This window comes from Ochotona curzoniae, unplaced genomic scaffold (assembly GCF_017591425.1).
Source record: "Ochotona curzoniae isolate NIBS_2020 unplaced genomic scaffold, NIBS_Ocur_1.0 contig_883, whole genome shotgun sequence".
Taxonomy (NCBI): Eukaryota; Metazoa; Chordata; class Mammalia; order Lagomorpha; family Ochotonidae; genus Ochotona; species Ochotona curzoniae.
This window is the reverse complement of record NW_024466599.1, coordinates 48255490-48271427: the sequence shown is the minus strand read 5'-3', so window position 1 is coordinate 48271427 and position 15938 is coordinate 48255490. Positions and strand designations below refer to the sequence as shown.

At 36.7% G+C, this 15938-nt stretch overlaps 1 protein-coding gene across 11 annotated transcripts in view; it reads right to left on the bottom strand.

Annotated features, from left to right (window-relative positions):
• Positions 1-15938, bottom strand: part of CCDC88A (coiled-coil domain containing 88A) — a 132329-nt gene that overhangs the window by 63214 nt on the left and 53177 nt on the right. For all 11 annotated transcript variants that reach the window (XM_040993443.1, XM_040993444.1, XM_040993447.1 and 8 more), the window contains exons 8-10: positions 9549-9721; positions 4887-4968; positions 3842-4000 (exon numbers count right to left, since the gene is read on the bottom strand). In XM_040993443.1, the coding sequence (XP_040849377.1) occupies positions 3842-4000; positions 4887-4968; positions 9549-9721 (414 nt within the window). The remainder of the gene's footprint in view (positions 1-3841; positions 4001-4886; positions 4969-9548; positions 9722-15938) is intronic.

Below are 15938 nucleotides of genomic sequence, written 5' to 3'. Positions count from 1 at the left end.
TGTGCTTGCTGGTGCATACAAGTATCTGGCCTGGGAACACCTCAGACGAAGTTTCTTTGGTGATCTCCCCAATTGAAATGCCAGACTCAGAACCCAAACCATGAAGGGGCAGAAGATGGAACAGGTTAATCAACCACCTCAGCAACAAAATACCGGGCAAATAGACACTATGATGGACACTGTCAATTAATGGATTTTTCAACAACCTCATCGTGTTTGAAGAGGCAAGATTGGTAGCAATTTCAAAACTGGTGACCTATTGAAACCACTTCAACGAGCATCTCGGAGCATGCCCCACATGTGGGACTTGGGGTGGGTGGGAAACCGGGTGGGGCTTCTCCTTCAATATCCCCCTCTACCTCAGATACATGAAGGAAACAATATGGAAATAATAGTCTTACCCACTTTCCTGTAGCCCTTGACCCTTTTTGCCCAAATTAACTATGTAAAGATTGACAAAATAAAAACAATTATTATTTAAAAAAAAAGTATCAGGCTAAAAATACTTGACTTTCTTTTATGTTTTAGTTTCTTGATATTGCATATTTCCTTCTTCTTACGTTAAAACTGACCAGAATCTCCTCTGTTTATAGACAATTAGGTAATTAATGGAAAAAAGAATGCAAAGACTTTTTTAAAATTTCATTTTATGACAGTTTCATAGGCTCTGGGATTCCCCAACTCCTTCCCCTATATTGAAATCCTCCATATTGTTACAGTAGTACAGTTCATATCCAGTCATGATTCCTTTCATTGCGGGCATGAACCATGCAGACTCCAGCATCTTATTGTCCAGATAAATCCAACAGTTTCATTGGGAGACCATCCTTGGTCTGAAAAGTAGAGCTAGCAGAATATCATCCCCTCCAATGAAAACACCCTACACAACTTCAATAACAGGAAGAAGCATGGAAATTAACAACATCATGAAGTTAATTTGACATGGTATTGAGTGACCAATATGTTAGAAAATGCATGTTCTTAACCACATCCTGTAACTACTTCAATGACATCTCAATTTTAGTTTATATACAACTGGCTGCTATACATCTTAAAATGGTTATAGGGTACTATTCAGATGCCTCGTGTCTATTTTCATTTTTATATTTAGCAGCTTATAGTATTCAGGTGTGATTTTTACTGAGCTTTGTGAATTTTAGGATAGTCCAAACAGGCTTATAACTCTAATAAGCCATATGTTAACAATTGAGGAGCATAACAATTTTAAGAGGGGTATGCAGAGAAATATTCAATACCTTTGAGAGGAGTAAGTGATCTTTGTGTCCTACCTAGTAAGTCCAAGCTGACTTTCTCCTGACTATTGTAAGCTTTCCTTATTGGTCTCTGTCTATCTGATCTAATTTTGGGGGGGAGGAGCAGAGTTCCAGAGCGAACCTGATGGTCATTGCAAGAGAGGGTGGGGAGCCAAAGTTGGAACTAAGTAAGGACCAGAGAAAGCTCCTAAGTGCCAATGGAAGTTTACTGTTCTTCTGTTTCTGAGGACTGCTCAGGGCTCCTGGCTGTTGTTCTGGTGACATTAGATCCTGTGAGGAAGGATCTTCCATCCCATGTGGGAGATCCCCTAAGGAATGGTTGACCTTAGAGTTCTCAGCCTACGAGGGCACTCCAATTCCCCATGGTCTCCTTGGCAGTTGGGACGTAGTCCTTGGTACCCATGTTGATAGTCCTTGGTGAGGATCTGGGACTCTCCGGGGTTAGGATACAAGTCTCCTCCTGTCCTATTGTTCCGCTCTGGGGTCCCCCCTGCTCTGTGCAGATGACCTCCTGTTAAGAGACTGTCAGGATCGCTCTTGGATCCCACTGTATGTCTTTATAGTTTTTGCTAATGTCTAATGCAGCTTCGAGTCTGCTGTCTCTAAGCTACCTGTTACAATCTTGCTAGATTATACTTAACATCTTCCTCACACACTCTAAGAAGATGGAAGTTTTCTCTACTCTCCCGACCCACTGCGGAATAACATAGGGTATTAAAAGCATATCAAGCTTTTCAGTTGTTTGATGTAGTTCATAAGCAGTCTGTCTCTAACTGATTATTAGTTCATTGGTTACACCACAGTGTCTTATTGTCTGTGATACAGGCTGTATGAGGGTGTAATAATGTTACAATTTACAGGTATTATTTTTAGGATTGACATCATTTCATGTTAAATTAAGGCAAACATGTGGTAGCTAACCTTTTGGGACTGGCTCATTTCCCTTAGCATAATGGTTTCGAATTGGGCCCATTTGTCCACGAAGAAACACATTTCGTTTTTTTTTTTTTTAAATAAAAATTGAGTAGTATTCCATGGAGTAAATGAACCATAGCTTTCTTATCCATCCTTGCCAGCAAGTGTTGTTGGTGGTTTTTCATATATGAGCCATTCTTACTGTGGTTAGGTGGTACTTCATTGATGTCTTAATTTGGATTTCCCTTACTGCCAGAGAGCTTGAGCATTTTTTCATGTTTGTTTGCCATTTGGGTCTGTTCCTTTGTGAATTGTCTGCCCATTTCCTGTGCCCATTTCTTGAATGGTTTGTTTGTGTTGTTGTTTTATTTGTTCTGGAGATTAGTAGCCCTCTACCACCTATGTAGTGTGCAAAGATCTCCCATTCTGTGGGTTGCTTTTTTATTTTGTTGATTGCTGCCCTTGCTGAACAGAAGCTTCTTAGTTTGATGTAGTCCCATTTGTTTATTTTGGTCTTGACTGCTATTGCTTTAGGAAGTCAGGCCCTACACCTAAATCTTGCAGGGTGTTTCCAACGTTTTCTTACAAAAGTTTGAAGGTTCCTGGATGTAGATTTAGGTCTTTTATCTATTTAGATTTGATCTTAGTGTAAGGTGAAAGATGTGGGTGTAACTTCTTGTTTCTGCAGGCTATCAACCAATTAATTATCCCAACAGCATTTATTGAAGAGACCTTCCAATTTCCCTGGATTGTTGCCTGTTTTTTTGTCAAAGATTATTTGGCTATATTTATGTGAGTTCCCTTCTGCTGCTTCTATTCTAACTCCATTGATCCTTCTCTCTATCTTTGTGTCAGTACCAGGCTGTTTTAATAACCACTGCCCTACAGTATGTCCAGAGGTCTAGAATTGTGATCCCCCCTGTTAAATTCCTATTCTTCAGGATGGCTCTAGTTATTCGTGGTTTTTTTGTGTTTCCAGATGGACTCTTGCATCATTTTTTCCAATTCTATGAAGAATGGTTTGGGTAGTTTGATTTGATTAAATCTTTTATATGAAATTCAACTTTGTGTAACACTCTGTAACTTATTAAGAGCAAAAAATAGTTTTTTTCTAATTTGTTTTCATATGTACAAGGAGACTTAAAATGAATCCATGAGCAATTCACATTATCTTTTCATTTCATTTGTCGACAAACTCTTCCCCTTGTATAATTTTTAAATCAACACCTTTTTTATCTCAAGTATCAATCAGAAATACGTTTTTGCTTTTACTTCTGGGAGTATATCCAAGATTAGTAGGGATAACTAATCATTTTGACCATATATGCTATTGTAAACAAAATACTCAGTCTTGAAACTACAATGAGTAATGCTGCTATCATTTTACATTAAATTGTCAGGGCACATTTAAATCCATTAGTCACAAAGGTAAGCTCTTCAGAAGTCTGTCCTACTTAAATGTTAAGTAAAGAAATGTAAGAGTTCAAGCATGTCCAAAAACTCCTTTGTAAAAAAGTTTAAGCAATAATGCTGCTGATCTACCATGAGTAAACCCTGAATGTATTTACTATTTATTCAACATTTCAACAGTTTTTCTCCCTTTTACACAAATTTTGAAAACTTAACCATAAATGGTTAATTACACAACATACCTCAACTCTTGCCTTGTAAAATTCAATGTCATGTAGCCTTTCTTTATATCTGGTGACTTCACTTTCAAGTTTATCAACTCTGATAGCCTTCTCTCGAAGTGCATCTAATTCATCTCGGTACATTCTTGCAGAACGAGCATCCGAAAGCAAATTCATGTTCTAAATATTAACAGTAATAGTATTTTAATGTTTTTATTTTCAATTTTTAAATTTTTTTGTTTGTACATTTTTTCAAATGAATTTGGAAACTCTCAGTATTTATTTCTAACACAGTAAACACAAGAAGACATTATCCATATGAAAGAATGCACGTTAATTTTTTAAGAGGTGTCTTAATTCCAGAAGAATTGGGAACTTTTATAGGAAATACATACACTAATAGCCCATGACCATCTCTCTCAGCATCACTCAAAAGGAAGATTTCATTGTATAATTCTTCAAAAGGAGTTTCCCCCACATTTAAAAATGTTAAGTTAGGGGAAGCAAAGTGAAGAAACAAGCGTGCAGCCTTATACCGATCCTTACTATGTATCAGTTAAGAAGCTCAGAGACAATTCTTAAATAAAAATGAAAAATGAAGTGATTTACAGAAACTTTTGCCTTAAATAAAACAAAATACTGTAATTCTTAAAACATAAATGGTCTCATATGATTTAGTAGGGAAAGAGTGAAAAATTAAAAAGCATTCTGTCATATATGTGTTAATCTAAAACAACATCAGAGAGCAGAGACCATGGGAGACACATAAATACTACAATTCACAATATATACATAGGTGTTCTGGCTCCCACAGTCACAGAAACCAAAAATATATATGTGTTAAAAGAAAGAAACAAAAACAAACTTGAGCTTTCTCCAGTCCTATGAACACTCAGGCTCTGGCATTTTTTGAAAACAAGAAAGAGAAAAGGAAAAATTAATCAATTTCTATAAGTCTTAGCTACCTTATTTGTTTATATAAAGTGTTTGGGTAAAGGTTATAAACTAAAAAGGGAAAAATTAAATTACTTGATAGCCTTATATAATTATGGTTCTGGGTACAAACCTCTTGCTGTAGCCTTTTTAGTTCTATTTCCATTTGCTCAAGTTCTTGTTTACAGTCCAACAATTGTTCAGTCTTTTCCTCCCTTAAATGCAAAAACATTGATTAAAGAATAAGTGCACTACTTTTGAAAGCTATGATTCTCTATTTAATGATAAAATTAATTATCAATACCAAATAATTAATTGAGCAGTTATCAGCAATAACTCCAACCCAGGGAGAAAAAGCAATGTTACAAATTTATGTTAGATATCACAAATCAAATTTCACCTCGATGTTCTCCAAAGGTTCATGTCAGTGAATTACATCCCTGTAGTTCACAATGTGATTTCTCTCCTTCATTTGCCTGTCCCATCACCCTCTTCGTTTCTACTCCATTCTTCTCTTTCTGCATCTCTCTGCGTAATCAGGGCAATTAAGCCACAAGATTTTCTAAACCATGCAATTCTAAGTCTGAGATCTCTAAGGAGCACCCAACAAGTTTCAAAACTCACAATGGCGCAAAAGAAAATTACGCACTTTCAGTTCTATTTGGTTTCTGTATTACACTCTATAAATGTCCTTAAACAATCTTTCTATTGTCTTTTAATTGCTTTACTTGTACCATTATTTATCTCCATCTCAGCACCAACATCCTCAAAGTAAGCCTCCATTATCTAGTCCTCTACCTCCTATTCTTTAATAATTAAAGGTAAAAATCATATAAAATGACCTTTAGCCCTTATCTCCTCATATTCTCATGTTTCAAAGCCACATGCTTTTAAGGCTTTAAGAAATTACTCAGGAGGCAGAGATGCAGAGAGACGTAGAGTTCACTCATCAAATGCCTGCAATGGCTGGGGTTTTAGTCAACACAAAACACATAAGCTTGGAACTCAAACTCAAAACAAGTTTTCCCATGTGAGTTGACAAGGACCCCCCTACTAATGTCATAATCTGTGGGATGGTGAAACAGGGAGTGAAGCTACTCTTTAAATGTAGGCTCTCTAATGCTAGATGTAGGCAACCCTAACTAGTGTCTTACTTACACCCACACATAACATTTAAAGAAATAAATACCTTTTGATAGAGGAACCAGAATTTATTAAGTAGATTCCATTTTTCACCATAACAATGTTTTACAAAAGAAACCCATTATACATAAAATCCTGTGTTTCAAGATGGATTTAAAAATACTTGATACATACTGTCCGACTGCCTTTCAGAAAGGTCATTACAAACTTGTGACAAACCAGAAGAGGATAAAGACACCTAAACACAGAACTGAATAATTTCTTAAAATTTTTATTTATTTTTTTTACTAGAAAATCAGACATGCAAAAGAGAAAAAGAGAGACAAAAAGGGAAATCCTCCATCTGCTGATTCACTCGCCAAGTGGCTGCAACAGCTGGAGCTGAGCTGATCTGAAGCCATCCTTGACTCCTTTCCCAAGCCATAATCAAAGCTGGAGGGTAAGCGCTGAAGTGGGGATATGAACCGGCGCCCACATCGGATCCTGGCTTGTGCAAGGTGAGGACCTTAGCCACTAGGCCACCATGCCAGGCCAAAACAACTGAATCATTTTGAAACACTTTTCAGAATGATGTATTTGTGACTGAGCTGAAGGACTATGCTAGTTTAATAATACGGAGAATGAAATGCTGAAGGACTATACTAGTTAGTATAATAATATGTGAAAAACATGGAGAGATGGACCCAAATAATGGCACATGAAAATGAAAAACCTCACAATTCTTGTTCTATTTTGTATTTCTTTGAATGTTATAAAATGATAGTTATTTTACCATGTGTGTGCCATTAAAATGCCAGCTTTTGTGAGCTGCTAGCTCTAGTCGTATCCTTAACTTTCCACTGAACGGTTTGTCTCCTTTTTAAATAATAAGCCATTACCCTCTGATTTACATACTTCTTATAAGCTCCCTTTTAAAATTACTGAATGTCTTTAATATTTAAAATTTGGTAACAAGTATAAAATTTCCATTTAAAAATTTATAAATGTAGGGCCTAGCGTGGTAGGTCCTTGATAGTGGCTGAGGTCCTCGCCTAGAATGTGCTGGGATCCCATGGGGGTGCCAGTTTGTGTCCTGGTGCCCCACTTCCGATCCAGCTCCCTGTTTATGGCCTGGGAAGGCAGTGAAGGATGGTCTGAAGCTTTGGGACCCTGTACCCGCATGGGAGACCCAGAAGAGACTCCTGGCTCCTGGTTTCAGATAAGCTCAGTTCTGGCCAATGCAGTGACTTGGAAAGTGAACTAGTGGATGGAGGATCTTCCTCTCTTTCTCTCCTCTCTGTAAATCCTTCCAATAAAAATAAATTTTTTAAAATGTGTAGATGTGCAATTCAGTGGCATTATTACACTCATATTATTGAATGTTGTCCATTTCTCAGTGCACATACATGAGAATTAACAGTGTATGTCCATACAAATGGTCACAGTAACCTTATGAATAAGACCTGAAAGGGTAAATATAACTGGTAAACTTATTAACCAATGAACAGATAGTCAGGATCTGGTATGCCAAGACAATGAACATAATTCAGCCATAAAGAAGCAGACACTTAGGAGTTGAGATGCCTATCTTCCACACTGGAGTCACTGAGTCGGCTTTCCAGCTCTGCTTTCTAACTCCCATCACATGAGCATAAATCATAGAAGGTACTGTTGATGGCTCAAGTAATTTGATTCTTGCCACCCACATGAAAGACCTGGCTCGAACCCAGCTTCAGGCCTAGTGGTTCCAGGTACTTGAGAAGTGAATTAGAAAAGGATCTCTCTCTCTCTTTTTTCTCTAAAATAACAATAAAATAATGATGTAGTGATACGTGCTACAATATGAACCAGGGAATCACTATGATAAATAAAAGATCACATGTTATATTATTCCAATTGTAAGAGTGTTCAATTCAAAATAGGGAAATCTATGAAAAGAAAAAGCTGCCAACAGCTTCAGGCTATGTGGATACGGAGTGAAAGCTGATGGGTCTGAAGTTTTTCTCTGGGGTGATGAAAATGTCTTGAAATTAATTAACTTATGCATAGAAAGGTAAAATCTACAATGAATTACTTCTTCCATCTAACCTGTAAATTTTACTTTCACTGTGTTTATACATTTTAAAAATTACATTAAGCTGTACCAGCCAGGAATGATCACTCAATTAATTTTTTACTACACTTATTCATTATATAACTTCTATTAGGAATAAAGCGACCTGGATCATTTTTGTCCATGATTTCTGTAGCTTGCTCACTTTTGTCAAGACAATAAAAAGATTTAAAATAAGTAAGAAAAATAACAAAGTCATGAAGGAAAACATTTCCCAAGGACAACAAGAGTATTAGATGACACTTGATGAAATGCTAGTTACTGGGAACACTCACAGTATCTGACTTATTTTTATATGCCTTACAAATTCACTTATATTTCCCAATTAGTAAATATATAACTCAAGTTTTATCAATGCCCTAAGTTAACAGACATTTTAATACACTCCAGGGTCAGGTAAATTTTATGTAAAAACTGAATTCTAATACAGTGCAAAATGTTAAGGGAATTCACAGCCATCTCTGAAATTCTAATTGCATGCTTTATCTAAAGACTAGAGAAGATTGTGCTAAATTATATGGAACGGACTAGTGTTCACTGTTTATGCTATCCATTAGCTGCCAGTCAAACTAATAACAGCAATCTCCTCCCTAATTTTCCTGGTGCAGCTGTTTATAGAATATCCTGGGCGTATTCAGTTCACTAGATACATAATAACACAGACATTCACAAGTAAAGACCACATTTTCTGTTTTCAAAATTTTCTCCATACTGTAATATTTTTCTACCTTGCATGTTCACTTTAACTATTTTAAATAATCAACATATTTAATTGTAGTATTAAGGCTTAAACTGAAAATCTATCCGATAATGCTTACATTATAGAAACCTGCTTCTTCCTCCCCTCCCCTGCTAAAGAAAGAAAAATCCAAAGAACAGGAAACACTCACAAAAAAAAAAAAAGGAAAGAAAAAGCTCTCAAACAAAAAACCCTATATTCTTTTTAAAACATAAAACGGAATCTCCACAGGACTACCTCATATCCTACTGTTATCAAGAAACACACGACATTTATACTGACATTTTTGCAATAATGTTTGAAAGTTAAACATAATTTCATCACCAATAATTAAATTTTAACATTTACCTTTATGTTATTAAGTAATGACTCAGGCAATTCAATTAATGTATGCAGAAAGTGCAGCTATTTTTTTTAATATTGTATACCAAAAATTCAACCTTCTATAACATTAGTTTTAGAAGAGCTAAAGTTACTGCTCTACATCAATGAATCCCAGCATTTTGGATTTCAAGGAATTTTAAAAATAAAAAATTATTGAGTCTTCCAATTTTTGAAGAAAAAACACAACTTTAGAAAATAAAGAACATTTTAACACTAGAAAGAAAGACACAAATCAAGACTAAAGGGCATCCTTTAAATGGTTAAGATTTAACACTAGAAAGACCTTGTGCCAGTCTCACTTTTTTTCTCTTGCTGACAAACTGTAGTGAAAACTTTGACACAGCTCTATATTGATCTATATTCCACAGCCTAAAAATACTGTCTAGGTCACCATTGTATCTTTATAAATTTAATGAATCTTAAAATCAACAACTTACAGCTCCTGTCTAAGCCTTCTTATCTTGGCCTTCGCATCTGCCAGCTCCACTGACAGATGCTGTCGACTTTCTGTTCGCTTCATGCCTGGAGAACCACAGGGGGACTGTGCAGATGAGGACGCATGGGGTAGTGAATGAAGACCATCTCGTTCTTCAGAGAGCTCTACAATAGTCTAAGAAATTATAGAAACAAACACTGAGAATCAGTTTTAATATTCTACATAGCAGCAAACTAACCCTACCAACACACTGGCTCTAAGTGTCAACCATAACATGAACAAGATTTCACTGATCAAAACATCTAAGTAATATTTAGTTGTCATTTTCTTTCAAAAATTTTTATTTTTGTTTATTTGACAGGCAGAGTTACAAAAAGGCAGAGACAGGGAGATCTTTCATCTGCTGGCTCTAATGGCTCTGGCAGGTGGGTGCAGGGGCCAAAAACACTAGGGCCCTCTTCCACTACTTTACTTGGGTGCAACAGCAGGAAGGACAGCAGTAGAGCACCGCAACTTGAACTGGCATCCATACTGAATGCCAGACTCCTAAATGGTTGTCATTATCCAGTATGCTACAATGGTGGCCCCTAACTCTCAGCTTTAGAAATGTCACTCAGCAGTTCAGCCATGAAGTACTGACATTGACACCAGAACAAAAATGAATATTATTCCTTTCCTTGTCTTTTAACAAAAGAAATTAACTGTAATAACATAACTAGATTAGACAGCAACCGTTGGAAAGGGGTAACAATTGCCGATGTGGGAAAGAAATGAACACAAGGGTGATTTGCTTCAAATTTGTGCTGTCCAATACAGTAGTCAGTCGCAGAAGTGGTTATCTGGCTTAAGAGCTGATAATTCAGTTCTAGTCACACCAGCCACATTTTAGGTGCACAACAGTCACATGCAGTTGATGATTACTCTATTAGATAGCTGAGACATACAAGCTTGCCATCATTGCATAATCAGACAGCCTTCTGTAACTTCCCAATTCTAGCAGTACAATTTCTAGAACAACCTAACAAGACTCAGAAATTTAGTTCAAATCTTTCATCTGTAGGTCAGATAACAGGCACAGAGGTTAACTGTTCACCATGCAACTGTCCAACACAATACCAAGACTCCAGACTGGTATTCCAGCATCATATCCTATGCAGATCGTTTCTCTTACCATACCACACTAGCTCAAATCTGCTTCCCAATTTAAAGTTTATTTTATTTTGCTTTTAAATTATTTCTCTGAGAGGGAGAGAAAACCAGGTGGAGAGAGAAGACGTAAGAGCAAGACAACATTCCCTTTTCTATTGGTTCACTTCCTCAAATGCCCACATCAGCTGCTGGGACTGAAGCTGGGAACACAACCCAGGTTATCTCATCCGTGAGGCAGAAAACCAGTTACGACAGCCAGGGTTTGCATCAGTAGGGAGCTGTGTTGGAGCTTAAGCCAAAAAGGAAACCCAAGGAGTTCACTGTAGTTAACAGGTGTTGTAACTGTTAAGCTAAACACACACCTGCTAACTCAAATCTTTCTTTTCTCCACAGAACCTCCCAGGAAACACAAATACTACTCTTTTTTCCCCTTAAAATGTGAACTACAGTGACTCTTTAATCTACAGGTGTGCCTCAAGGAAAACTGGCCTCAGTTATAATATTCCCTTCCCTTGTCCTTTATTGGTAAATTCTTTAAAAAAAAAAAAAGTTCTCAGCCTTTGTTTCAAACCTCAAGCAGAAATTTCTACTGTCTTGCTACTCTAGACAGACTATGAAGGGAACTTTGGAACCACAGCACCATTATACTTGTTTTATATCTCATCACAAAGTCTTACATCTCCACTCTACCAGTGAATCACTACATGTTTTTGCTACTTTTTAAAAAATCATTTGTCAAATTTCATTTATTTTTCCTAGAGAAACATTTCAGAATTAATGCTGTTAAATTTATCTTGACAATAAGATCTTGGATTTTCTTCCATTGTCTATACCTACAACGTCATGATACCCTTAAGGAACAGAATGATGGACTTGTGACTGTTGTTGAAGGATTATATTATTGTAACAATAGAGGGGAAATTAGTAAGGGGAAAGGGACATGTGGATGGTTTAAGGGGAATCCCTGAGCCAATGGAAACAGACCATGAAAAAAAGTTTTAGCTTCCTGTCAACAGTTATAAAAATAAATTTTCAGTTTCCAGTCGGTTCGTGTTCCATAGAAGACTGACTTTCCAATTTCTCTTCTCTCTGCAACTCATAGTCACACTCTATTCAATAGCTATAATAGGTTTCTCCAGTAAAGGAAACAACTGTTGCTCTGTGGCATGCCCCCTTTACTGTCCCTTAGATCATTCCCAGCTATTCTAGAGCTCATATGCAATCTAGAACTACAAATAAGCCTTAAATGTCACACTTTCCAATTTAACATTATCATTCCACTGTCTGATGCAGGTTCTGCCCTAGAGATATTATGCCTATTTTACACATGTAAGAAACTGAATATCACATATACTGAATGACAACCAATGACAGCCACACCTGAAATTAAAAATCAAGTTTGACTTTAATAATATTTTTTCTTATTTAGCATCAGATCCCTACTCTTGCTCTCAATGACAGAGTTCTCAGGAAAAAAAAAATTGCACAGCCCAGCCACAGAGTTTATGAACCATTTTCACCTGCTTTCTTTCTACCAGTCTTGAAATGTTGACAACTGGGACACTCCCCACCCCCCATGATCGTTCATGCAGCAATAAATTAGTACTTAATTAAATGCTATCTCACATTTTTCATTTACAAGTAGCATAGTTTTTCCTGAATAAGCCAGATATAATCTTTCAAATGCTCATCTTGTCCACTAATATACTGGGCACAACAAGAAATGCTCAGACATATTAAACTAAGCAATCACAAAAACCTAGCAGTTTGGTGAAATGAAAGCTTCAAGAACTTCCAGATGCCAATGAGCAAGCACAAAATATTCTGTGCTGCAAGATACTTGTTATCTTGAGGAAATGAGGACAATGATACTAACAGTTAAGAGATTCCAGAGGTATTTCCCATAAATGGTTATGTCATTTTGATGATTTAATAGTGATGAGTATAGTGACATATCTTGACTTTGAGGCATTCTACGCCTTTCCAAAATAATCAAGAAAACTAATTTCATAGGCCTTTCCTGTCCTTACAATCGGCAATTCCAAGTAAATCTTGTCTCTTTAAATTAGTGTATTATGGCATACCATAGTATTGTATAATATTATAAAAATTCTATATACACACATACTATATATAGTTTAATACATACTATAGTTCATCATCTTTACTGCTTTCAATATTTCATTAGATACATTAAAACAACTTCCCTTTTTATAACTATACTATTCTTTGATTTTTTTTCTAAAACACTGTCAGTGCTTTTCTCCCTAGCACTCTAGCATAAGATCTTGTAAAAAAAAAAAAAAAGGAAATGCTTATTAATATATGATGAAAGTATATGGAGACGAATGAAGACATGTTCTCTGCATAATCATGGATAGAGGCAAAAGAACTAGAGGCCCTGGCACTACAGCATAGTGGTTAAAGTCCTCACCTTGAACACTCTGTCTGCATTTCAAATATACTTTTTAAAAAAGTTTTTTTTTTTTATTGGAAAGTCAGACATACAGAAGAAGAGACAGAGAGGAAGATCTTCCGTCCGTTGATTCCCTCCCCAAGAGACCACAAGAGCCAGAGCCAATCTGAAGCCAGGAGCTTCTTCCGAGTCTTCCACATGGGTGCAGGGCCCCAAGGCTTTGGGCCGACCTTGACTACTTTCCAGGCCACAAGCAGGGAGCTGGATGAGAAAAGGGGCTACAAGGACATGAACCAGTACTTATACAGGATCCCGAGATGTGCAAGGTAAGGATCTTAGCCTCTAGAATACCGCGCCAGGTCTCTCAAATATACTTTTTTTTTAACTTTTATTTATTTATTGGAAAGTCAGATATACAGAGAGGGGGAGAGACAGAGAGGAAGATCTTCCGCCTGATGATTCACTGCCCAAGTGAGTGCAATGGCCGATGCTATGCCAATCCAAAGCCAGGAGCCAGGAACTTCCTCCGGATCTCCCACATGGGTGCAGGGTCCCAAAGCTTTGGGCTGTCCTCGACTGCTTTCCCAGGCCACAAGCAGGGAGCTGGAAGGGAAGTGGAGCTGCCGGGATTAGAACTGGTGTCCATATGGGATCCTGGCGCATTCAAGGCGAGGACTTTAGCCGTTAGGCCATGCGGCCGGGCCCTCAAATATACTTTTAAAGATATTTAAAAAATTAAACAAAATTTTTAAATGAACTGATGATACATATTTATGTACTTTTAAGAATAAAGAAAAAGAATTTTAACAAAAGGGGAAAAAAGCAAAAAAAAAAAAAAGGAAAAATTTAAGCACTTGTTTCAGTTTAGCTGAATTATACAAGAAGCCCTCTATATTTGTCTACTTTTTGGCAGCATATCCAGACATACTTCTTGTGATAAAAATTGACAGTATTCTACATTACTTACCAAACAAAGGGCCAAATTTAAGTTATGTGTGAATATCTGCATGAGAGAAAAAAAGCTGGCAGCAGGCAGAAGAGGAGGCTACAAAGAAACAGGTATGGCCTAGTGCAGTAGCCTGAGCAGCTAAAATCCTTGCCTTGCATACACTGGGATCCCATATTGGCACTGGTTCATGTTCGGGCAGCCCTGCTTCCCATCCAGCTCCCTGCTTGTGGCCTGGGAAAGCAGTCAAAGACGGCCCAAAGCTTTGGGATCCTGCACCAGTGTGGGAGACCTGGAGGAAGTTCCTGGATCCTGTCTTCGGATTAGCTTAGCTCTGTCTGTTGCAGACACTTGGGGAGTGAACTGAATGGAAGATCATCTTCTCTGTATATCTGACTTTGCAAAAACAAAATAAAACAAACAGGTATAACACACCTACACTGTGACTAAAAAAGGCAACTGATATGAATTGGTTGAGAATCAACAGAGAAAAGGGTATGCAGCAAGAGAATCATCAGGAATCAAATCCACAAAATGATCAACCCCAAAGCCAATGTCCAGATGTTAGATAAGCTTAGGGTGGGTGACGTGTTGTAGTACACTTGGTTAATCCACTGTCTCCAACACCAGTACCTCATGAATACCTGCTGCCCTACTTTCAAAGAGCTATTTTTTAATTACTTGAAAGAGTTACACAGAGAAGGAAAGAGGAAGAAAAAAAGGAAGAGAGGGGAGAGAAAAAAAGAAAAAGGGAGTTTCAGGGAGACAAAGAGACAAAAAAAATTCTATATGCCCATGGTCACATTAACATACAGAAGCTAGAAGACATCTTATGCAATACCTTTAATAAACTGAGAAACAAAACAGATGAATTTCCCAGAAAATGAGTAAAGCCTGAAAGACACTATAACAAAAAGAAATTGAGTGTACAATTAAAAAGTTAGGTTGAAAATCAAACTAGGTATATCAGGTTAATTTTGATGTTTTTGATTAATTCTCTTTTCCTCCTTGGGTGGTCTCACTGCCATGTCTTTTTAAAACATTAATTGTTGTTCTACAATAGTTATTTCATTTATTTTTCTTCTCTTTTAACAATTGAAAAGAATGAAAAATTTCCAATAGAAATGAACATATTCTGTAAAGCTATGAAGCTTTTCTTCAGAAAAAAATTTTTAGGTAATTAGCGTAGTCTTGTACTAGTTCCAAGAGAAATCATATGAATCTGCAAACAGAAAAAGCCCCCAAAGACTATCTCAATACATGTAAAATGGAACACCAAATGAAAGCACTATGTTTATCTGAATGTCACAGTACTTTGGCCCAATATTAAGAAAATATTACTCATCACCAGACCACATGCGTGAAGTCTGGACTTCTCCAAAATCATAAACAGTTTCATAGTATGCACAGAAAATTCAATGCAATTTTATTCTTTCTTAAAAAGCAGTATGAACTTTTAAAGAAGTTTATTATAATTCTTTTTGTAACACATTTCTTCATACTAACTATAAAAACTTCAGAGCTTCTAAAACATTTTATTTAGAACACCTGTTCTCCTCTTCTTAATACTTATTTTTCCATCCACAACATGCAGCAATAAAACTAAGAAATTAAACTTAAGGAAATTCTTTTGCTTCAAGCTACAACTTTTGCATTTACATCAACTACATTTTCAGTTTCACACTTCTATGCATTGCCAGAATTGTGAGGATGACTTGAAAAGCACACAGGAATAAAAGCAGAATGATACTAATTCAAAAAGAAAAAATAAAATCTAATCACAATCCATTTACTACCATTTTGGGATTCAAAAGCATCCTTTTGGTTTCTATATTTCAGAAACACACAAAAAAGACAGTACAGGGCCTGGCATGGTAGCC